The sequence below is a fragment of the Centrocercus urophasianus genome, unplaced genomic scaffold, assembly GCF_019232065.1.
Source record: "Centrocercus urophasianus isolate 14NV4802_14NV808 unplaced genomic scaffold, USGS_Curo_1.0 seq_19, whole genome shotgun sequence".
Classification (NCBI taxonomy): Eukaryota; Metazoa; Chordata; class Aves; order Galliformes; family Phasianidae; genus Centrocercus; species Centrocercus urophasianus.
Window position 1 is genome coordinate 14513980 of NW_024884744.1, and position 24776 is coordinate 14538755.

General features: G+C 37.4%; 2 protein-coding genes across 2 annotated transcripts in view; one reads left to right on the top strand and one right to left on the bottom strand.

Moving 5' to 3' along the window:
* Window positions 1–6919, bottom strand: part of COL4A3 (collagen type IV alpha 3 chain) — a 66127-nt gene extending 59208 nt beyond the window's left edge. The window contains exon 1 of the mRNA XM_042820602.1: window positions 6885–6919. Within this exon, the coding sequence (XP_042676536.1) occupies window positions 6885–6893 (9 nt within the window). The 5' untranslated portion in view covers window positions 6894–6919. The remainder of the gene's footprint in view (window positions 1–6884) is intronic.
* The window catches only part of COL4A4 (collagen type IV alpha 4 chain), a 65088-nt gene continuing 40448 nt past the window's right edge, over window positions 137–24776 (top strand). The window contains exons 1-11 of the mRNA XM_042820603.1: window positions 137–208; window positions 3682–3867; window positions 4435–4474; window positions 7687–7764; window positions 17598–17732; window positions 18613–18657; window positions 20216–20332; window positions 23105–23173; window positions 23352–23387; window positions 24190–24252; window positions 24698–24733. Of these exons, the coding sequence (XP_042676537.1) occupies window positions 3812–3867; window positions 4435–4474; window positions 7687–7764; window positions 17598–17732; window positions 18613–18657; window positions 20216–20332; window positions 23105–23173; window positions 23352–23387; window positions 24190–24252; window positions 24698–24733 (675 nt within the window). The 5' untranslated portion in view covers window positions 137–208; window positions 3682–3811. The remainder of the gene's footprint in view (window positions 209–3681; window positions 3868–4434; window positions 4475–7686; window positions 7765–17597; window positions 17733–18612; window positions 18658–20215; window positions 20333–23104; window positions 23174–23351; window positions 23388–24189; window positions 24253–24697; window positions 24734–24776) is intronic.

Sequence of the window (24776 nt, forward strand, 5' to 3'; positions counted from 1 at the left end):
GGCCGCCCCACCCACACAGCGCCCCGCGCCCACGCGGAGCCCCGCAGCCGCCGCGAGCCCCGGGGAGCGCCGCAGGGAGCCTTCGGGCGACGGGGAGGGGCGAGAAGGGCCGCACCCGGGTGCGGCTCCGGGAGAACCGCTGCTTCGCGCCCGTGCGCGAACCGCGACCGAGCGCCGTGCGAGGTAACGGTACCGGGGCGATGCTCAGGTACGCCGCACGCGGGCGAGACGCACTTCGCGAGGCTGCGGTGCATCCTTTCACCGCGCAACACGTTCGCGCGTCTCCCTCGCGACCGCCACTGCCGCGATGCCGAGGGGCACCGCTCTGCCCCGCGGGAGCTCGCGCCGCTGCTCCGTCCCGCGCACTCACCTCAGCCGCGGCGCGGCCCGGCCACGGCAGGGCGAGCAGCAGCAGCAGCGCCAGGCGCTGTGGGCAGCCCCCGCCCGCCATCCCGCTGCTCGCGCGGCGTCCCGCGGAGCTCGGCCCCGCACCCGAACTCTGTACCCGGCCCGCCCGCGGCTTTTGGCCCCGGGGCTGCCGCCTCGCACCCTCCTCGCCGCTCCCCGCTCCCCGGGATGGGCGCAGGGCTGGACGGGGCGGGGCCGTTCGGGCCACCCCTCTCCTCCTCCCTCCCCCCCCCTCCCGGGGTTTCCTGCCTGGGGCACCGCGGGCAGCCGTCGTCCGTCCGTCCGTCCGCCCTGAGCGGGCGCAGCGCAAGCGAGGAGCCCGGGGCTTTCCCGCCCGGAACTGAGGTGAGCGGCGGAGGGGCAGCCCCTGGCGGCACTACCTGAGGCTGTCCCGCCTGGCCGCGGCACCCGCAGGCTGGGCACGCCGCGGGGCAGCGCAGGCGGCTCGGGGTACTGCTCCTCGCCTCCTCTCCTCGCCTTACCGCCGTGGCAGCGAGCGCGGGACCGCCCGGAGCGGGATTTCCGTAGCGCCCCGGAGGGGAGAGCAGGTGGCAGCGGGACAGGAGCGCGGGCGGAGGGTGAAGCGCGAAGGGGAGCGGCGGCACCGCGGGACTCAGCGCCGCGCCCGGGCGCTGCCGCCGGCTGCTGCTGTTGCCCTGCCGGAGCGTTCGCCCTCCGACGGCGCTGCCGCCTTCCTCTGTGAGGAAGTGCTGTTGATGGGGCGGCTAACGAGAGAAAGCGCCTTCCGCTGCATAGACGTGAGCTGGTGAGAAGTGCTTCTTCCCGGGCTTTCTCGCACAGTAATGAAAGGTTTTCTCGATTGAAATGTGATTCGTAGAGTGGCGGCAAGATGGAAACTATTATATTTTTAATTTCGACAAAAATGCTGCGTGTACAATGTGGCATCTTACCTGAGTGCTGTTCAGAGATAGCAAACCAGAGAAGAGCTGGCAAGGCCACAGCCATCATACTTAGTTGTAGTGTTCTTGAATACTGTACAGGGCATCCTGCATCAGAGGCCTCAAAAAGCACTACAAGTGATACATAAAGGCCTCACTATATAACAATAGGTGCATAAAGTTGATTAGGACTACTGGTGTGATAGAAATCCAGAGTATTCAAGGAGCGCAAAGCAGCCACTGAGTTCTGTAGAACAGCTGCTTGTGTGGACATGAGGGCAGCAGAACCAGATCTCCATTCAGAGAAGGTACTGTCAGCCTCTATGAAGTCTGCCATGAAAGCCAATTATTGGAGCTGCTTCTCCCCAGAGTTTGAGACTAGCAGCAGAAATGTGTTTCTGGGAGAACAGAGCAGAATGTCAGAGACCTTGTGCATCACAGCAGATGCAGTCACCTTCATCTCAAATCCCAAGCATCAGTAAGAACAAGTTGGCAGGGATGGAGAAACTGGGGGGGAAAAATAAAATGTTTTGCAAGCCAGATAGGTAATAACCACACTGAGAAAATCATATCTCAGGGAAGGAATTAGTAAATTTTCCTATTTCTTGTGTGAGATTACTACACCTGTCAACTGTGCTGTGCTTTTCATGCAAGAATACTGTATGGAAATAGGTAAAAAAAGAAAGAAAAAAAAAGTCATAAGTATAACAGTGTGGCCTGGAGTTGTTCATAAGCCAAAGGCACCTCCACTTTACAAATACCTGAATATATCACTTTACATTTAACCTGGTATTAGAGAAGTAGCATAGAGTCTCATAGAAGTGAGAAGATGTGATGTTGTTTGGGACAGAAAGGTCAGGGGGAAGCAAATGAGAGGACAGTGGAAGAGAGCTGTCAGTACTCAGATATAGCACAAGTTCATGCACAGGATGAAGAGTGTAAGTCTCATTAAAGAGGAGAGGGAGGCTCTTGAATACAAGGCAAAAAAGTATTGGAAGGAACAGAAGTAGAAGAAAGCAGAAAAAACACTATGAAAAGAAATAACGTAAATATATGCAGAGGATCTAGTGCATGAAATTTCGCTATAATACAAAGCTATTGAGTCAGTTTTTAAATGGTGAAAATCCAAGTGGAAACTTCTGAAAAATAAGTCCGCTTTCAAGCAAAAATGGGAAAATGCTCACAAGGGAGCTGAGGTGATATCTCATCAGAGTCCATAACTATAAAATTGTCTTCCTTCTTGGTTGTTTTCTGGAGACTAAAAATCACAGTTACATTACAGTGCAAGCTTTCTCTACCTTCTCCTTCCCCAGGTTTTTGAGAATTACATGAGTTGGGTTTTGCTGACACTTGCGTATCACTTTGGTGTTCCAGATAGAAAACTGGAGCACAGAAAGAGAGTAGGACTTTAGCAGATGAATGGAGAGCTGCTCAGTACATGTAGAGTGTAATCTGCAGCATAGACTGGTTGCCTTAGGCTGTTCATTCATTAGTTAGCGCATGGTTGTTTACAAAGTCTCTTCTTCATACTGTGGGATGTGGATATACTGTGCATACACATAGGAGTCAATATTATCCACAGATTAGTTCTAGTTAGAAAGCTGTTACACTGAATTATAGAAAGTAAGAAAGTAATGTTTCAGTATCTGCACACTCACTATTTCTACAAAGAACATACAGCTATTGAGCAGCTAAAAGAGAGCAGCCTCTTGGCCGCAGGTTCAGATCCTTGCTCCCTTCTCAGTAACTGATTGCCTTTCCTTACTCAGGAGACTTCTCCAAAGGAAGTGAATCCCTGTCTGCTCAGGCAGTGTTCAATAACCTCAAAAATAACCTCCCCAGATTTAGAAGACAGCTCTGAAAAAAGACTGAAAATCGGTAGCACCATAGGAAAAGCCCAGCCTGTCACATATAGATGCCTACACAAATGCCTACTCCAGCCCAATTTGCAGAAGATACTGCTAAATCTGGTCATGAAAGTGCAGACACAATATATATATACTTTTGAAGTTCATTAGGCCCTTACTGTGGAAACGTGTCACATCTTATTTCTAAAGTTTTTAGAAGAATCAGTGAGTATGACTGTTTTTTAAAGAATAATTATGCAAGATGCTTTTTGTTCATTACTGTGGAAGAAGACTTATTTTTTTTTCTGGAATGAAATCTTGTACCCTTCTCTTGTTGATCTGTGTACAGATCTCTCAAAATGAATGGATAGCTGATAAAAAGGTTGCTTGTAAAGGGGCAGTATAATGTAGTGACAATATAAAGCTGTGCATTATGGTGTATTTAAATAGGTAACACATTTTGGTTTTCCAGTAATTTTTCATGTAAAATTGGACCTCAGATATATATATCTATATATCTGAAACAGGTTCAGAGGAGGAAAAAACAACAGGATGGAGTGGTATCTATAGACCATCTGCACACAGAAGAAAACAGAAGAGCTGCTGGTTGGTTTATAAAACAGAAAAAAACTGCTGCATGTCCATCAATCAATGTAAATGGCGTTAACAAAGGATTCATTTGAACGAATTAAGTGGCTTATCAGAACTGCCTGGTAAGTTTTACAGATCACTAAAATCTTTAACTAGAGTCGCTAAGATACATTCTTAGCTGTCAATTGAACAGTAATCACCAGTTAAATGATCTGTAGACTGTCATAAATTCGATAAGCATATCAAGTAATTTGCTATATTAGATTTTCATCTGTCTGTAAATTGAGACCATTTAAATTTCAGGTTCTACGCTGTTTAAACAGTAGAAAACAGGAAATCTAATTCTAAATCTGTTTTAAGAGGAAAGATGTTCCTATAACCAAGTAATTAACTTATTTGTAGAAGTGAAAGTAATGTCAAACTCATACCTGAATGCCTGCCCCAGAATCATTTCACATCGTTTACTCATCCCCATATGTAAATACTCAGTCCCATGCATCCAAAAGGATAAAATTACATAGGATGTGTTGACCATTTCTTGATGATGCAGATCCTTTAAAAATACACTTTTACTAAATAATCACCCCAACCATGTGTATATACCTCCTATTTTTAGAGGTAACGTTTTTTGTGAAGGTTGGATATTGCAAGTTTAGTTGTAAACTAGCTTTCCTCTTCTCTTAAATCAGGTGGCTGCTGATTGTTTTTTCAGCACAAGAAATTGATGGGGTAAGTGACAATTTGTACTTTAAACAGTTGGCAAGTAAGCTGGTATAGTTAAAAGAATACTATATACACCAAAATGACCTACAGCTCTGTGGGAAAATGGTGATGTTTCTTTCAGTATTTCTGCAATTCTCACCTTTCGATTTCTTAGCTTAACCATTTTATGATTTTCTCCTTTTATTCTCCTACATTCTAACTTTGGCATCTTTAAATGCTTTTTAAAAGCTGTAATGTGCTGATTCTGTATCCTTTCGCATCAAGTCACTTTAGTGGCCTATGTTGTCAGAATAATAGAATGGTTTGGGTTGGAATGGATCTTAAAGACCATCCAGTTCCAACCCCATGCCATTCGCTGCTTTGCCACAGCCCCATCCAACCTGGCCTTGAATGCCTCCAGGAATGGGGCATCCACAGCTTTTCTGAGCAGATGGTTCCAGTGCTTTACCACTCTCTGAGTAAACAATTTCTCCCTGAGATCTTGCCTAAATTTTCCCTCTTCTTAAGAGCTGCTCTCCCCTCTTGCTTATAAGCGCTCTTCAAGTACTGGAAGCCTACAACAAGGTTTCCCCAGAGCCTTCTCTTCTCCAAGCTAAACAAACTCAGCTCCCTCAGCGTCTTCCTAAGAGAGGTGCTCCAGACCTGTGATAATCTTCACAGCGCTGTAGCATGTATCGTGCTTATGTGTATGTTACAACTGACCTCTGTCCGTCTGTACTTTCCATCTCTTTGAAGTAAAAACTTTACATATAATACAGTGTTAATATCTACCATATTATCCTCTCAGTACTGTTCCCCGTATTTATCTCTTTTATCTTTGTAACCCCCTCAGTGGAACTTTTTTGAGTCCCTCCTCTTTGTTTCCTGCAAATAAATATTAAAAACTTCTCTTGTGTTGTTTTTTTTTTTTCTAGTCACCCTTTTTTGGTTTAAATGTTAAGATAGAATTATTTTTAAAAAAAATGGAACAGAGGGAAACAGCTTATATGTTATTAGAAACTTGCATTCTGTTGACATTCCAGTGGAGTCAAGTTGTTAACAACTAGGTTAAAGACTAGCATGAAGGAGATTGGTAATTTTATGGGAGATTGTTTGTGAAAGAGAAACAGCCTGTGAGAGAGGCTCTCATACCGCCTTGTTCTGAGGCTTGGGAGTACCAGATATTCTAAAAATATTGTAGAAAGAAAGGAACAGAATTTTTCCTTGTTATCTAATATTTATCACTGTTTTCTCCTTGAAAAATAGAAGTACAAACCTATTGTGTTCTGTTGATCATTAAAACGAGTAACAAAATGCTTTTGACCTTGATAAAAGAGAAATCCAAACTAAGCAAATATTTTTCACATTATCACTGTTTACTTGCTTACCTAAGTTGTTTTTAAATCTTGTAAGTCCTTGCCATCCTATTCAAAGCCACGCTCACCACTTATATACTTAATTTTGTTGAATAATGTGACTTAATAAACATTCTAACCATTTGAGTAAGTTTGTAAGTGCATGTGGTATGTATAATTGGCATATATTTAATATTATACATTGGGAAATGTAAAAGAATGATAAAAATCTTCAGTTATGACCATAAATCTAATGACATTATATTTTGTGTTACTTTAATTTCTCCTAAAATACTCTTTTTTCTTCATTTCAATTTGATGAAAAGGAAGTCTCTTCCTTTGGTGCCAAGAAGACAACAACAGAAGGTTTTGATACAAGAACTAAGTAAACTAATGATATATAATGCATAATAATACTGTGTACATAGTACTTTTTTTCATTTCATAGGCAAAGATTGAGTTGTTTCATAGATTGCATTCAGCCTGTTTTGCCTTCTATTGTGTAATTTTAGTTGAATAGTCTCCTATTGGGATAGTTTATAAATTTACAATTGTTACAAATTAAAATTATGACAGTTGAAATATTTCTAATGCAGCCTATTTGTATTTAGCTTCAATATTTAATACTGCTCAACATAGATGGTAGGTAATATCTTTCACCTTGTACAGCAGTAGCATTAAACTTTTGCTTATTGCTTCTACTTTGCCAGCATGTTTGTGCTGAGAGGTGCAAGAACTTCAGGAGGAATTTATATGTAATACTGACTTATGTATTCTATTAATCAAACATTGGGTGATGTTCCTATGACACTTACAGACAAATGTAAATTGTGGATTACCTCTGAAGATGGTGAGGCATCACCATTTGTCAGTCTTTTGAGAAGAAAAATTTCAAAGACCTGCTGCTTCTTTCATGTCACTAACATGAAGTGTTAGAAACGATCAGATGTGGATCATGTGTTTCTGGTATTAACATCCCTCTGAGACTTTCACCTTGCCCAGTGACTTCTGAATATAAAAGAAGCTTGTTGTATAAGAAAACTTTTTAGGCTCTAGTAGTGTTTTGCAGTGCCAGACCTTACCTCAAACATCAATTGTGTAACTGCTGTGTGTTCATCGTGGTCTTTCAGCCAGCCATCTAGCCACATCCTGGATGCAGGAGTGCATGTCTTGAGTCCTGTGGTCCCAGAGTTACCCTCTGCCAGAACAGAGGATGTATAAAAGTTATATATGGACTATATATAATATAGTATAATAATATATATATGGACAATATACTATATATATTGGACTATACCTGTACATCTATTTTTCTTTCCAAATGAAGCCAAAGAATTCAGGATGCAGCACAGACCAATGCTTTGTCCCTAATTATAGCATGTGTGGGAATTATACTTGCTTAAGTGAAGCAGTAGGTTCACCAGCTTAAGTGGGTGGGTATCATTCCTCTAAAATTCTGCAAAATCAAAAGCATCCTTGCTTTTCTGCATTAAGTTGAAGGGCTACACTTTATTCTGATGTTTACTGTCAAGATTCTTCTACAGCAGGAAATTGTCCAGTGGGTATAACAGCAGCAGCCAAATTTTTTGCCTTAAAATTGTCTAATTGGACAATATGTGTACAAACCAAAAGTTTTATCACTTTTTAAATAAGTATAAATAGTAGATTCTTATTTTTAGTAACATTTTAACAGAGAATCCAGAAATTTTGTTCTGTTTTTTAGAGCTGGACAGGCTTACTTAAACAGCAATTTCTTCCTAGTATTTTACCCTTTTAGAAAAACCCAAGCATTAAAAAAAAATGTTTAAAATAAAGTGCTATGTCATATAATAAAATGATTACTGTCAGTTGTGTGTTAATAAATTCTTACCTTTTAATTTTCAGGGAGGATATGCATACATTGACCCATGTGGGGGACAGGATTGTTCAGTTTGTCGGTGCTTTCCAGAAAAAGGATCAAGAGTAAGTGATAAATAGAACTAATGAGAACTGCTGTTGCAAATACTGTTCATTTTGTGCATGTTGCTATTCTGCAATCATTATGGCTGGTGATCATAAACAAGTCTGAATACAGTAAGCTAGCATAATTTTATCACTGGTATGAAATACAACTCTCATTGGAAGAAGAATCTGAACAGCTTTGATTGCAACCAAGCTTGTAATAATTTTGTTGCCTTTTTATTTTGGTAAGGATTCTTGGAGATCCACCTGATAGTTAGACAAAGGCCATTCTTTAGATGTGTTAAGTTTAGAAATCTGTGCTTGTTTTCTCCTAAGAACTTGATTAAAAGAAAATGCCTCTGCCATTTGCTGCTTTTATGGGAAATTGTTTCTTAGTTTGGTTAGGTGATTCTGAAAAAAGATTGCAGGGTTTTTATTTTACTAACTTAATGCGCTGTGTATAAAAAAAAAAATCTGAATTGTCTTTGCTTTATAAATAATCAGCATATAAATAAATAAAAATGAAGTCTAGATATTTTTGTATTGTACACTAAAATTAGTAACTTGCACATCCTCTCTTTTGATACTTAGTAGATGATCTCCAATTTTTAAAGGTCATCTCTTACAAGTGTGTGAATATTGTTATTTGTTAACTGAAATGTGGTCCAGTGATAACTAGTTTATCTTAGTTATTTTTTCTTAAAATATATAGCTAGATATAGCTAGTAAAAATAATTAAAATGTTAAACAAGGAAAAGAGTTATTTAGATACATTCTCTGATTAGTGAACAATTGAAAAATTGACAATGAATGAAATAATGTTCTTTCAAAGCACAAGTTAAAGTTTTGATCTTAAAAAACTTGAATAATGGAGCTGTGTGCCCTGTTTGTGTACAGCCTGAGAGGCCACAAAAGTAAGGCACACCTTTCCCTTTCCCTTACTGTGCTTCTGCAGTCAGCTGCGTGGTTTGCTGTGTCATGATTGCTGCCCTGGTGTCCTTGGATCCTATCCTAATCCTCCAGGATTATGTCTATACAAGAGTACCCCATACTGTAGAATTTTCATAATAGGGGCCTAGGATGTGTCTATCTCTGTAACACTGTTAACAAAGGGACATCCCAGGGAGAGTATTTTGACTAGCAGCATTGCAGTGTCTCACAGTGCTACTGAATAGACTGATTTAGATACCAAAAACCTGATCTGAAGTATCACTTAAAAGCAATTAAACTTTGATACTAGGGGAAAAGGAAAAGATGATGAAATTTCCCCCAATTCTAATTCTCTCACTAGCTTAGAGGTTCTGAATTACGTACCTGAATTACATTGACTATAATCAGTCAGTACTCACCACAGTCACTAGGGTTTTGTGTTTCTCCATAGGTGAAAAGAACTATGACTCATGTATTTGCAGTTAGTTTTCTGAATGCTTACAAGGTCTAGATCAAAGTGCTTAACAGAATGCAATGGAAAAATAAACAGTATGAAATTAATTCAACATCATTATACAAATTTAAATCAGAATTGTACCATTCTCTAAAACAGCTTTGAAATACCTGCACTGACAAATACAGTCCCTCCAGTGTAACATGAATTTATATGCCATACAGTGGTTTCTAGTCATAGGTAAGTAAGAAGTTGAAGTATGGCTGATAAAGCCATTATGTGAAAAATAACTTTAAAAAGCATCACTCTAAAATAGATTGTTGCAAATGTTTTCTAATGCACAGCGATTAACTCTTTTATATAGGATTACTTACTCTTTTTCTCCTACAATCCTGTTGATTTCTAAACTGTGCTGTGTTCTGTCTTTACACTTTGACACACAAACTTTGCTTTTCTAGCCTTTGTAGATATTAGTCATTACAAAATTAAAAAACTTATTTATCTTCTTGTTAGCTTCCTAGAATGCAAAACATCATGCTTTATCTTCTTCTCAGTCTGAGTTCTGCTCTCAGGCTGGTTGATCAGGCATTTGAGTCTAACCTCAGTCTTGGCTTTAAATTGCAAGAAGTGAGTGATCATTGAAAGCCTTTGGCATTGTATAGTATGCAACTCTAAAATTTCAGAAGTGTTCTGTTTATTAAATAATCTTTCTCTATAAAGAAGTAGAGGTAAAATCAACAGTGTGCATTCAGTTTCTTAGTGCTGTATTTTTTTTTTTCTTTTTTTATTTATTTAGAACAGGCTAGATGTCAAAAATAAGGGTGAGCTAGCCTCCTCAGCAAACATTTGCTGAAAATACAAAAATATTAAAGGAACTTCATGGATTTGCTGGGCAAAAGGCAATGGAACAATAATCCCATCCAGACCAGCTGGAAAGCCAACCTTACTGCAACTTCCAAATTTAACAGATCTTCATTCAGCTGTGCTAAAGGAACTGCAATATGGGGAGCTTTTGCAAATACTGAAAGAGAATGGCAGCATCTAAGGGAGCTACATATACAGTATATGTACTGAACTACATTGGCACGTGTAGCCTACACCACCTTCAGTTCAGTTTTGTTGCTTTTGTTATTTAATTCTTTTGCATCAAGGAGTCAGATGTACGAGATTCTTTTCATGATGTTATGTTAAACATTGCAATCTAAGAATCGTATGGGAGCAATGGCAAATTGTCTCATTATTGTAACATATGTAACATATGTAATTATCACATATATTAGGATCACACGAGGTCAGACCTATTATGATTAATCATCTTATCCAAACTCTTTCAAGAAAAAAAAAATCCTTCTCTAGACTAACTGGAACATGAATACTCATTTGTTATTCTTTGTCTTTGTTGTTGGATGACTACTTCCAGGTAGAGGTAGAGTTTCAAGGGCCAGTGTCCATTAACCAAGTTTACAGATGGCTTATAATTTAGTATACAAGGTTTTATCCCCCTTAAAAAGTGTGCTGTTGTAGAAACTATGAAGTCAAGTGCGTTATTTATAATACATCTGGCTGAAGCCATCAAAAAATGATGACAGCACTATCATGCAGATTTTTTCCTAGATCATTCCTACATCATAGCGCCAATTTAGAAGTGATAGATTGATGTCTGAATAGGAGTCTAAACAGCTTCTTTCATGCATTGCTAGTGGTCACTCTCTATGTCTTTCTCCACATGCTGATGAAAAGAGTATTTTTAAAGAAGTTGGAATATCTTTCTATCTGTTCATAAAGAGCTGTTGTCTAGTTTCATGATTAAGGTGTGCCCATCTGTTAAGGGTTTCACTTTGTCAGCAAACTGTGGAAAAAAAATATCGTGGCAAGTTTCATTTGGGGGATTATTGTTGACACTATGAAGGGTATTTGATGACATTGCCATTATGCAGATTTTAGAATGTTACTTTTCTTTTTAGCCTTGCAGTGAAAGCATTATCCATTGGAAGTTCAGCTACTAAAATGAACAAATACATTGCTTCCATGTTTGGAGTAGACTGATAGTCCATCAAGAGATTTATACTAAAATTGAAGTAGAGTATGTGTTTTTAGAGCTGATATAAATCAGCTTTGTTTGTTTATAATCACCAGTGAAAAGTGACACATATTTACATTTTGTGAACATAAAACCATTTAAATTTATGACCTAACAGTAGCTCTCAGCTCTCTCCTAACATAGCTAACAAGTAGGACAATAAGAGAACAGACCCCTAAAATTAAACTCCTGAATGTATTTAGGTGTCTGAAATGAGGAATGGCTATCAGGATTGCGTTATTCTCTGAAGTTTCCAAAGGAAAGTAGGAGCTAAAATGTTGCCCTATGGTCTTTGGCACCGTACACAATAAGCTTTCTTTCTATTCATTTTTTTTATGCAAAAGTATGATTAGTTAAATCTTTAAAGAAAAAAAAAAAAGTGCGGCCAAATGTGAACACAATAGGAACTGAGACATTGCCATTATGCCTATTTAAAAAACTTCTAAATGTCAAAATAGAAACTCTTCTATGTTGTAAGAGAACAAGATAATTGCGGTTTGAGCTAGAGAAACTGACCATAGGAATAAGAGAAACAAACTGCCATGACTATACATGAGCAAAAAGAAATCTTTAAGGAAGCAGCAGACATCAATGTATTTTATTTGTGGCAAATGGCAACTTCATTGGTATTTTTTTAATTTTTTTTTTTTAATTCCATAAAATTCTTGATTTTCATTTGCTCCTGATACGTCCAAGTGAAACTCTTCCTTCATTTGCCCCACTTTAGCATGGGAAGTTCGGTCCTTCATAATTCTTGCAGTATTGAATCAGAGGCCTAAAAAACACTGGGTACTCTAAAAAAAATTTGATACTTAAAAAAAAAAAATGTTTGCAGTTAGCACTGACCAATTGTAAACCTGTCCTGTGCCAACCCGAGTTTGATCCCATTCAATTCCTTTGGCTTTGTTTATAGAGTTAAGTAGATTTAGAAAGCAAGCATTTATTCATGACCCAACCTGATCAAGCTTCCATGAGGTCATGTGAAATGCCTGGAGCCAAGAGAATAACAAATATAATTCAGCAAGACCAACGTTTGTTCTTCTGTAGATGAAGCAAGAGGCCTATATTCATAGTAGTTTAAGAGAGAACTTAGTAGGCAGGTATCTAAGAAGGTCTCACGTTTTCTTCTATATGACGTAAAGGAAATAAGCACTTCTGAGGGATACTAAATCAATTTGTTGCCAAAGTCAAAAAGTCAGCTCATGTGTATTTCAGGACTGTGGGGTACTGATGGTGAAATCTAATTCTATGGTAGGTCTGTCTGCTGATGTTGCTATTCTTGTCACATCTCCCTGATGGATCCTGTGGGTTATCATGTTTCCTTTGTAGATTCTGTGGGTTAACCAAGTCCAATTTACAGCAGCATAAACATATGTAAGATTTGCTAACTGGGAAACAGGAAATTCTGAGTTTTTTGTGCCTAAGAGGTGTTTTTTAAACCACATTTTTTTACATAGTGGTATGATGTATACGTAGCAAATTAATGGCAGTCTGTCATTCACATGGAATGTCTAGCAGTTATATTTGAACTTTCAAGCTGCACACTGATAAAGCAAATATACAAAATCCATTGATTTGATCTCAAAATATATGTGCTTAGTTGAATCCATTATCAGAGATACAGCATGCATGCTAGCATTTGAGGAAACCCAGATCTGTCCCCCTTTTTTGCCTAATACTTGTTGATTGTTTTTTCTCAGTATATTAGCTGCAATATAGTTTTAAAATAGAAGATTCCTGAGATAGCAGAGAATGGACTCTACTCACCAGAATGCGGGATAGAAAAGGATCACTTTGTTCTCCTCACAGTGAGGGCTGTTTGTGATTGTTCTTTGTACAAAAAATACATCCACAGCATCTGTAAAATAGCATTATTCATATTAGGTATGTTTCTTCTTATTTTTTTTTCCAAAAATTTTAAACTTCATAAATTATCTTTTCTTTTGTTCTTGAGGACTTTCTTTCCTCATTTGTTTTGGTTCTCCTGACCCACCATACTATAAATAGTGTTTTTTATCAGTTTCAGATTGTTGACCTTTTCCTCACTGATGAAGAAAATTTGAGGTATTACAAAACTCTACAAAATTATTTTTTTTCATAGATTTGGATCAACCAAATATTGCCAATCAGTGAACCACTTATAAAAAAAAAAAAAAAAAAATGAATCATAGAATGGCTTGGGTTGAAAGGGACCCTAAAACTCATTTATTTCCAACCTCAGTTGCCAAGGCCAGAGATACCTTTCAGTATATCAGCATGTTCAGTGCTCCATCCAACTTGATCTTGAACATTAGAGCAAAAGTTAATTTTATTTTATTAGTTAATTTGATGTTAATGATTTGTAGTCTAAAATACTCCATTTGTAACTCTCTGTTTTCAACTGTTAACAATCTTAGTATTTCAGCACCAAATTTTCTCATTTAGTATTTCTTTTATGCAGTAGTGACACCCACTGGCTTATTGGATGCCTCTTCTTTTTATGGTTGTTCAGAGTTTAAAAAAAAAAAAGATAAAGTACATGGTGATTTTTTTTTTTTTTAGCTTTTCACTGTGATCTGTTGTGTTTCAACAAAATATCACTGTGAAGATTATCACGGTCACAGGGGTTGGAATGGAGCACTGCAGTTAATCTAGTCCAACTCCCCTGCTAAAGCAGGTTCCCTAGAGTAGGTTGCACACAAAATCACAGAACTGTAGAAGTTGGAAGGGACCTCTGGAAATCCATCCCCACATACTACATTCCCATAGCATATTGGATCGTCACAAAATATTATAAAAGAGCACAGAATATCTGAAAAGATCGCAGCATGATCAAGATGCTGATTCAAGTCAATCACTACAGGTTACTACCAAATTTAATTGGCTCAAAATATGACTATTAAAAAAGCTACATAATACTTAAAAGTCACTGTCCCACCTGTTGTTTCTGAACAAACTCACAATTAATTACATTCCATATATTTTTCAGTCAAACAAAGATTTTTCTTGAAATATTGTCTTGTCTTGATCATGTTAGCAGTTAGAAAGTGGAATTGGAAGTCTGAACTTACAGTAGAAATGGTTTTGGCCCCTGTGCTACACAATTAGTCTGAGGGAGTGGAAACCTCCCAGAATACTCCTAAACTCCTACAAGGCCTGAAAGCTATGGCTTGAGTTCCAAAAAGGGAGAAAGCATGGGTGGAGCTTAAGAGTAGCTGCAGATGCTTCCACCTCACCAAGCAAATTACAAAAGAAAACATCTGTCTGCAAATGGCTGTGTGCACTCCTCCACTCTAGACTATTCTGTTTTCCTCTCTTTCTCTATACTATCCCTGATGAAATGATAAGGACTGGTTACATGCCAGAGTCAAGTGAAGAATGAAAAGTGTACTACATTATGTGTCTACAGTCTGATTCTGTGCAGTTGCTAAGAATTTTTGGTTTTGTGTATGTGAGCTGAAAGTAAATGCATTTCACGAACCCTCAGTACTTCCACACTGCATATCACATAGGTACTGTTCTAATCAAAGCTAATAACTGGTGGTCTTTTGACTTCACTGATAACGAGAAATGAGGCATAGAATTCACTCTGATAACATGAACAAGTTGTTTGTTTGTTTGTTTGCTTTGTGTATTCCAATTAAGACTACTCTAAACTGTCAAATTTTCAAGCAATTAATGCTCAGGGCGCTCTGAAAGTCAGGTGTTCTTCAATGTCTCAGGCAAGCAAAAGCAGTCATTCCAAAGAATCTTGACCATTGTCTTTTCTAAATTATAATAAGTGCTTTGCTACACAATTCTGAATTATTTGCAGTCTTAGCTGCAGGAAACATACTTGATCCAAGAAAAGTGGTCTTGTTTTGTCAGAAGTCAGTTTCTTACTGCAGATCAAGCTCAGGATATGCTAAAATGACAGACCATAGTTTTGACATGGGTGGTTCTTTACCTAGACAATTAGCAAGGCCGTGAAAACCTAAATGAATTTATTGACATCAGATGTCAGAGGAGGCATAATATTCAGTCCATTTTAACTGAGCTAATTTGTCATTTCTACATGAACATGACATGACTACCTTCATCCTCTTTATTTGTACAGCTGTCCTGAGACTGCAGTGCTGTGGTAGTCACATTGGATGGGCACAAATAATAGATGGGATAATAGATGTTATGACATGGTATCAGTTTGGTCTTAACAAAGCTCCCAGTCATTATCAGTCTTTGAGCTGAAAGAAAGAGAGACAATCCACCAGCTTCACATGGCATTCTAAAGTTGTATCAGCTGTCAAACCTATTGTGAATTCTGGATTCAGTGACTCTGTTTTATGACTTCACTACCTCCTGCTGAAGACACAAACCGTGGAGTCAATTAAATTAACAGAGTAGCAACTAAAGACATTTTTATCAGCACGAAGGGCCGCATGTCCATAATTTGAAAAAAATTTCTCTGTCAACTATTGGATGCAGAGTGTACACATTAATTAAAATATTAAAGTCACTGCAGAAATTTGTCAAGAAGATGCTTTGTTAACATCAAGGCATTTAAGCATTACTGAGAAATATCTTGCCTTCCCCCCTTTCCCCGCCCCCCCCCCACCCCTGCTGGTGAAAGTTATATTTTGCATGGCAACTGCTAGTTCCATGTACTAAGAAAATAGCACTGCTTCCAGGAGTGGGTAGTTCAAATATTTGAATTTTATTATTTTATTAGCCTAATTTGTTTCACTTTTCTAATATTCAAAATGAATCTTTAATCAAAATGGTTGTTCAGTCTTTTTAAAATCAAGCTATTAGAGTCTGTAGTAGCTTCTTTAAAAGTACATCAATTAATAAAATCATTTTTCAACAGAGGAGGTGCAAAGCTCTGCCAGTAGATAAGCTGCAATTGTTCATACCAGCAAATACTCAAATAACACCCGGAATTCTAACTATCCATTCATTGTTAAAAAGGATGCAGAATCAGCACATTTTCCTACTAGTAGCCATGAATTTCTGTAGTATTTTACACTTTGAATTATACTATCAAGAAAACTATAACTGTTGCTGAAGACAGAATGCTGATTTTGCCCTGGAAATTTTGCTAGTGACTTCATTGGAAGCAACATTAAGGTTTAAGAGAGGGTGCCAGTACAGGCCAATGGAAAATGAATTGTGCAAGGATTCTTTTCCAAGTAGTCCTCTGCTCTTCTAATAGGACCTTCAGCTTTAAAGAAAGAAAAAGAAAAAAAAAAAAAAAGATTTAAGGCTCTGCTTGCAATTTTTGAGAAAATATTCTGTTTAGACAGATTCAGTCTGTTGAAATATTTACACTTGGTAGAATGGAATTTAGTTCTATCATTTCAACATAATTTGATACTTGGAGCTAATTAATATGTCTACAGTAATTTTTGATTTCTGTTCTTTTTCTTGAATCCATTCATAGAAAGTAATGTATGGCCTGTCATTTCTGTGAATGGACATTGTACTGAAATATCCTTTACTGCCCTCCTGTGGTGTTTAAGACACACTTTCTCTGACAGGCACATGGCTCCATATTGCTCTCTTTTTTAATAATGTGGTGTAATGTAGGCTTTTGTAGGGTCAAGTGTAGACAACTCATATTTAAAACCTATGATTTAATCATTATTCAGCAGCATAGGGCAAAAACTGCTACCAAACCCAAACAGAACCACACTGATGCTATAGATTGAAAAATCCACTTGTTCTTTGTCACAGTGTTCTTACTTGACAATAACAGTGACCTTGGAAAACTTTGTAGAAATACATAGAGACAAATTGTATTGTGTTGTAGGTGCAGATGCAGAATTTAGAGTGATATATAGATAAATGACATTCTAAAGCCTCCTAAATCTATTCAACACAATCTATTCAAATTGATACTTTGTGTGTTTGATAACTGCTAACATTTTTTTCTATATGAAAACTCGCACCTTTTTCATTAAAAGGTGCTAAAATCTGAGAGCGATGCCAGAAGATACGTGACCTAGGAAAACTTAAGATGATAAGAATGTAATACAGCTAGAAGAAAAAAGAAACTCTCTTGATTTGTTCTAATGTCTACAATGGCCTTTTCACTGAAATGAGCCACCCCTGATGGCAGAAATATGGAGCCTTATTCTTACAAGTGTTACTTACATTGATAGAGCCAGGACTTGGAATTTATTCCAGTCAGCTTGACAGTGGTGCTGGAGACCTGCTGAAGATGAAAAGAAATTACGGCCTTAATCAAGTTGTTAAAGTTGTGTTTAATAGCATCTAATGCATGGAATAGATCTGCTGCCTGTACAGCAAGCTGTTTTGAATAATAAATATGTATACATTTTAAGACTTGTTTTATCTGTACAACCATCTCTAATACACTATCTATTTCAAGGTTTACAGTAGTATTCACTTACTTCTTCGGACTCTTTTCAGGGTCAACCTGGTGAGCTGGGAGCTCAAGGACCAATTGGATCCTTGGGATCTACAGGACCAGCTGGTCTGCCAGGGGAAAAAGGACAGAGAGGTGAGAATGGGCAGCCTGGGCCAGCTGGAGAAAAAGGTGATAAGGTAGGAAACACCACAGACAGCTCTATTGGGTGTGTACATTATATAATGTAAAGTATTAGCCAATGAAACATAACCTGCTTTCATGATGAGAAAGCATTTGCCAAACTATCCTCTTGCTCACCCAGAAATCAATTACAGCTTTCTTTAGAAAACGTGTTTCAGTGTTTGTTGTTGTTTTTTTTTTTTCCCCTTTGGGTTGTAAAATTAGAATAATCAGGGAACAAAAAACAACAACAGAGACCAGTCTCTGATTAGTTTATACCATGTAATCCTCCTTAAACTCGGAGAAGGCTGTGGGAGGAATATGGAGTTGGAGGGAGTATTATGGTGCTTTTAAAAATCCTGTACACTTAACAGAATTTTATTACCACTTCAAGAATAAAACTTGCAGTTCAAGTTTATATCTTACATAGCTGTACAATCCCTATAAATAGCTCTTGCTACTTCATATTAATTTTAATTATCTAATTTCATTAATCTCAGTGGATAACTGAAATTTTAAAGCGAAATATAAGTCCTATAAGTAGAAACCTCTCCTTCTATTATCAAAACAGGGCCAGGGTTGTAAAAATTATGCATAGAATAATATGTTGTTATAGGCAACTTCTTTATACTTCTGTAGTCACTGGAGAATCAGTGAAATTAGGAACTTGACATTTATCCTTTTACTATGCGTAGCTATTGACCTTAGTTTCTTACTAAACTCCTTAACTTTTGTCAGATATTTATTTCTGATAAAATTGTGGATTTAATTCATTTTTCAAACAAGAGTATGCTTGTTTGTCAATGTATAGTATCATGTATTCTTATTTTTCATTCTTTTTAAGGGTTAATGATCTCAGCAGCTTTGTTTTTTTTTTTTTATGTTATCTGTTTTTAGGGCCCAACTGGAGTCCCAGGATTTCCTGGTTTAGATGGTGTTCCTGTACGTATTGAATGAATATTGCTTTATAAAAAATGCAGTCAAAACAAGTCTTCTAATAGAATAAAACACTTAATATGTTGTTTTTATACCTGTAGCTATTGTGCCAACTATGTAATTATTTGTGTTGCAAATATATAAATTAGCTAATTTCAACTGTGTTTATAATTTATAAAAAAACTCCACAAAATCCCTGGAAAATAACCACATCATTTTTATGGGGAGGTGGGGCAGTGAAGGTAGAGACAAGCCTTAGTCCCTGCAGCGTGTCTCAGTGCTAGGATTAAAAATTTATTTATTGTCTTAGGCTCTCCAGCAGACTATAGTTTGATGCATTCTTCATATCTCTGAAAGTTATCTCAAATCACATATTGTTCTTTTGTTAAATTTTTAAATTATTTTTGCCTGTAGTTCTTTTGCAGGAAGACAAAAAAAATAAGCAACCATTGAATTTTACATGAATAAGGACTGAAGAGGTCAGTCCTAAGTGTAGAAGCATGTGGTTATACATTTTTGTGAATCTGGTTTTTAGTGAGGAAATCAGCGTGGTAAAAAAAAAAAACAAAACAGAGTATCTCTTAGATGCAGAATAGTGAAAAAAATCTTTATGTGTTTATTATAACTTTTTTTTTTTTTGCTGTTATTGGTTTCATATGGATCAAATAAAGTTAAAATGTTGAATTTTGAAAGCAAAAACAGAACCGGAAACGGAGTGGGTATCTTAGCATCTGTTGTCCACAATTGACAGTGGGACTTCTTCCAGAATGTCTGTATAATGCAAAATTTTGCACAAAGAACAAAATGCTCCTGAGAAACAGATAACCAAAAAGCGTATCCTCAAATTGCGGTGAAGAGCAATTGAAGTTAATTAAAGTTAGATTAAATTAAATTGTCAAGAACATTTTTGGCAAGTGGACAGGATGCTTTCCTGATGATTTTTCAGAATAAAAAAAAAATCACTTCTTCATCTAGTATCTAATTTGAAGTAGAACTACACCTTATCTGTACATTGGTTAATTTTTGTTATTTGGAAAATTACTTTCTCAATTCTGGAATGTACAGTCTTTCTCTGTGATTACTGTGTGCTTGAGTCAAGTTGTGTTCTCCCATTTTATCTTATCATCTAAAGCAGCCTTGCAGTTTTTAACTGATCTTTCCGTATGTCCTTCAGAAACGGTAAAGAGAAAACAGCTTTTCATTACAGCCATGAGAAATATTATAGCTAGAGAGCCAATCTGCTTTTCCTGAGAAAATAGCCCATTAGTTACTGACTCAAATGAGAGCTCAGTCTGACCCTCTACCCAGTGCTGTCCCCAGTATATTTACTATGTATCAAAGAAAAACGTAAAAAATATAGGGTTGCAATTCTTCACTTCAGAAATAAATGTTGATCACAATGGAAGATATTTCTATTGCAGGGACGTAAAGCTGGGATTGTTCTGAGATGGTCTCTACTTCAGCTTTGTGATATTTGTTTCTGAACTGTTTCATTAATTTAAAAACTAATTTTCTATGTAATTTTCGATGGTGTATCTCTAATAAATGTTAAACTGCCTTTCAGGGATTACCAGGAAGTGAAGGACCCAGGGGCAAACACGGTGTAGATGGCTGCAATGGCTCAAGAGGAGATCCAGGATTTCCAGGCGAAAATGGATATATTGGACCAAGAGGTCCTTACGTATGTTAAAGGCATTGCTATTGCCTAGTAATAATATATATCTACATTTTCCCTTCAAGCTGACAGCTTTTTAAATGAAAGGATTTTCAGACTACTGCACTAGCTTAACTTTTCACAGTGAAGTTCCAAGCACCTTCTGTTTTTGCTAAGGTTAACGTGATTGAAGAACACTTTGCGGAGTACGATTGAGGTTGAATGTGAGGTTCTTTTGGCCTTTTAAGTATATGTGTATAGCTGGAGAGTTAAATTCTGCTTTGTTTCACCAGTGCACAACGACACCAAATCTAAGACCAGATTACAAAAGTAACTTGAAATCAACATACCATTTATCATCACTTGAAACTTCTTAAAAGCCTGACTAGTAGGAACATACCTGAGATTAATTAGTAATAACTGGAATTTTCAACAAGTTTCATCAATTCCTGTAACATATGAAGATTTTTAGTGAAGTATCACAACGAATATATTAGTAAGTCTCTTCCAAAACAATGGCATTACAGTTTCATATGCCACTTTTTGAATAGATTCTAATGATTGCTCTATGCATACTTAAACTTGCCTTACTGTTTATCTATAACACAGAGATACCTACAGCTAAAATATTTTAAATTATCATTTTGATATTTACTTTTCCTGTTAAAATTGAAAGCATTTTTAAAAGTATTTAAATAATTAGCTTAGCAGTGCTTCTAGTGAAAATAAAACTCAAATTAGCATCAGTAAGGGACATGCATTACTATAGCTTCAAAGAAATTATGTTGAACTGTTCTTTTCCCCAGTCTTTGACTTCTTGTGGAAACAATTCTTAGTTGTTAATGATTTGTAATAACTCATTAGTTGATCTAAGACCTTCCCTGGAATTTTCTAAATAAAAAATTAAACAACTACAATTTACATGAAAAGACAATTGTGTCTAATAGAAGCTAAATGAGATGCTGATGATTCAATCATAAGCAATCAGTGGAGAGTGATTACTATCAAAGTGACACTATCAAAATACAGCAAATAGAAAAAGCACACAACTCAAGTCTTGGACGTGTAATAGATGCTGTCATAAAACCAGTTAAAATACTTACTAATATATTACACCTCTTGTGGTATAGATCATTAGGTCATACCTCTCATGGCAACCTATTACCCTCTAAATGGTAAAATGGCTTAGTCTCAAGTTGTTAAATTTATCTTTGTTTTCTTACATCTTATGGCTTTCAAAGTGGAGTTCTACCTTTAATGCTTAGCCAAGTAATGTAAGATAAAAATGACACATGGGACAAATTGCAGCATATGCCCTCCCAATTCCAGGAGCATGCTCTTTGTCAGGCCTAGTTATTTGCAACCTACAAATAAAGGGAGGCACAATAGGCATGTAGTCTTGGATATTGACACAAAAATCCAGTGCAAATTAATTTTGCTACTCAGAAAAACAAGACATAGTAAACATATTTGCTTGTGTACAAGAATGCTGCTACAACCTCTATATGGGTTGCCTGTTTTTAAATCGATTTGTTGCACCAAGTACTGACTTGACTATATATTACAGCTAACATTTTAAAGTTTCATCTTATTTGTAATATTTTCCTGCATAATTTTTATGAGTGTGTGCATATTCCTCCTCTTTACTTCATTTGCCTCAGTAATGAATTAGAAATTAGTTTCTATTTGAAAGCCTTTACTTTAGTCATGTAATTGACTCTAATAAATATCTCTTATTACACAAATTCACATGTAAAATAACAGCATACAAATATAACTTTTTGTATGCTTAATGTGTTTCCTAGCAGCTGCTGTCTGATTTGTAAACTGTATCAAGTTTACTGTAGGTATATCCAGCTGCAGGCAGCTGTAGCTTTTACTGCATCATACCAGGAATAACTACTTTCTCAGTTTCATTCTGACTTCAGGATTTGAACAGCTGGTGTATTTATCAAGAAACCAGTGAAGTTTTAGAATGGTTAAATTCTAAAATTCTCCAGTTTGTTGAAATCAATAGTTGTTGCAGGTTTCAGTTAAGTTATACCCTGTATGTTAGGATTTCAAATATTTCTGAAATATCTTAATATGTTTGTTCTTCACATATATATGTATGCTTTTAGACATCAATTCAACAATTTAAAATTTACTAAAGTAATTAACTTTTCCTCCTAAGTCAGACTGAGGTTTTGAGGGCCCTATGATAGGTAAAGTTATATAAAGGACTCCACGGAAAGAAGCACAGGAATTCAATTTTTTAAAATAAGCAGGGCCTGTAGGCATCAGATTTATTAATAGTTGTAGACTGTGAAATATTTTTACTGATAGGTTGAAATCTATATCATAGTTCATACTTTCAGCTTTTTAATTGTATGCAGAATTGTACTAGGTTCTTCTACATCATAGTGTGAACTTCTGGAGAAGATGGAGCATGTAATATTTAAAGCTGCTAACTCATGGAAAGAAAAGGTAGGCATATTGATCTAGCTGATACTGCAGGCAAGATTTGTGAAGATGGTAGAATATTGAAATTCTGAAAAGCTAAGGAGCATCTCAGAGCAGGACTCAGAACCTGTGAGGAGCTGTTTTGCTCAACTGTAAAGAAGGCATCTTCACATGTAAGGGTCTTATTAGACAAAAGAACTACAACATGCTAATGCAGTTATGCTGATCCTAGTGGATTACCTAGCAATATATGGGCACTAGTAGTACAACCTAAGAAATTATTATTCAGTCTGTGTAGAAGCACAGGATATCAATAAGTGGATCATAATGTTTTAATATACTTTTTTTTCTTCATAGGGAAACCCAGGGCAAAAAGGAGAAAAAGGAAATTCAGTGTATGTTTCGTATTTTGGAAAAGGACCCCCAGTAAGTGTCTGATTGGGAAAAAATAATATTTTGTAGGAAGAATGCATAGCTAATTCAATTGTTCTTGTATGTCCTCACTGTTTAATAAAACTTGGTGCGTTAAAAAATTAGAAAATTCCAACAACTATTTAAAATCAAAGCTTTTGATGTATCCTTTGCTAAATTTCTGTCTTTACAGGGAGACAGAGGTGATCCTGGCCCCCCTGGTATGCCCGTAAGTACAACCAAGGGATTCTATGCTTGCCTTTTGCCTAGGAGATCATTCTAATTTTCCTTCTTCATAAAATAAGGTAATATGGTTTCTCCCTGCCTTCCTCACTAGCAAAATTCCAGGATAAATGCCAACAAAAATAAAGTCCCCATTATCTGCCTCCATAACCAGTTCTTTGCTGCAGAAAGGCACAGAAAGAGACTGCAAACCCACCTGCATTGTGGTTTGCATGCAGGCAGTGACTCTGCATCAAGCAGTTGTTGCTCCTTGTGTGTTCAGAAACGCAGAATATTTATCCTGTGAAATTCAGGATTCCTCAGTAAATATGTAGAGATTTGACAGCTTCTTCAACAGTATCTGCTGTCTCCCAAGACTATATAACACACAACCACTTTTTTTTGCTGTAAAAGTCTTTAAGAAGAAGAAGAGAGTTTAATTTCACCACTGGGCTCTTACAGACTTGTATGACTTTAGTTCATATTGTTGGTCAAAAAGGTGTTAGCTGATGAGATTCTTCAAGTCCCCATACTGTAGTACAGTTACTAACAAAGTATTCTCTCAATTCATTCATAAAATATAACTGCATCGAACAATATCAGTACACAATCATTCAGAAACTGAGCTGCTGTAATGGCTGTGAGGTTTCTGGTATGGTAAATAAGCTATAAGAGAGGCATACGTAAGTGAAATGCCAGTAAACTGAGTTCAAGCAGTGCAGGCATTCAGATAAACTAGTGTTGTGGGAGAAAAAAAATTGTAATCTCTTCATATCTTCACAAACAGGCCATTTGTTGTCTTTTTTCAGGGACCTAGAGGATCGACGGGTACAACAGGCCCACCTGGATACCCAGGCCAACCAGGCATGCCCGTAAGATTATCACAGTTTCTCAGTCTTTCATTTTCAGGATGTGCACACCAATTTTAGAAATTGCTTTAATGTGAATCAAAGCCTACACGTAATTATTGAGGCGTACAGTAAATAGATATTTTTGCCTTAGTTAGAATTAGAGCATATGTTGCTTCCTCCTATGCCTGTGAAAACAAGTCATACTGGCAGTCCATGGTCACAAGGGAACGCTGTTAGTGCTTTCTCCTTATTCCCCTTCCCTGAAGCCACTTTGTGAAACAGGCAGATGTAGATCCAGAGTTCAGTCCTGCTGAAAGCAGTGAGCGTGCTAGGTAAATTGCACTTTTGATGGGTAGAAATCAAGGAAATTCTGCATCTAGGTGATTTTGGCAAGTGAAGGTAATTCTCAAAGTTCTGCCTCTAAATCAAACATGTCACCTTAACTTGTTCTCATTCTCTTTTAAAGGGTATTCCAGGTTACCCTGGTTTGCCAGGTGAACAGGTAGGCAATGGCTTTTCCTGAAGTATTTAGTGAAATCATAGGT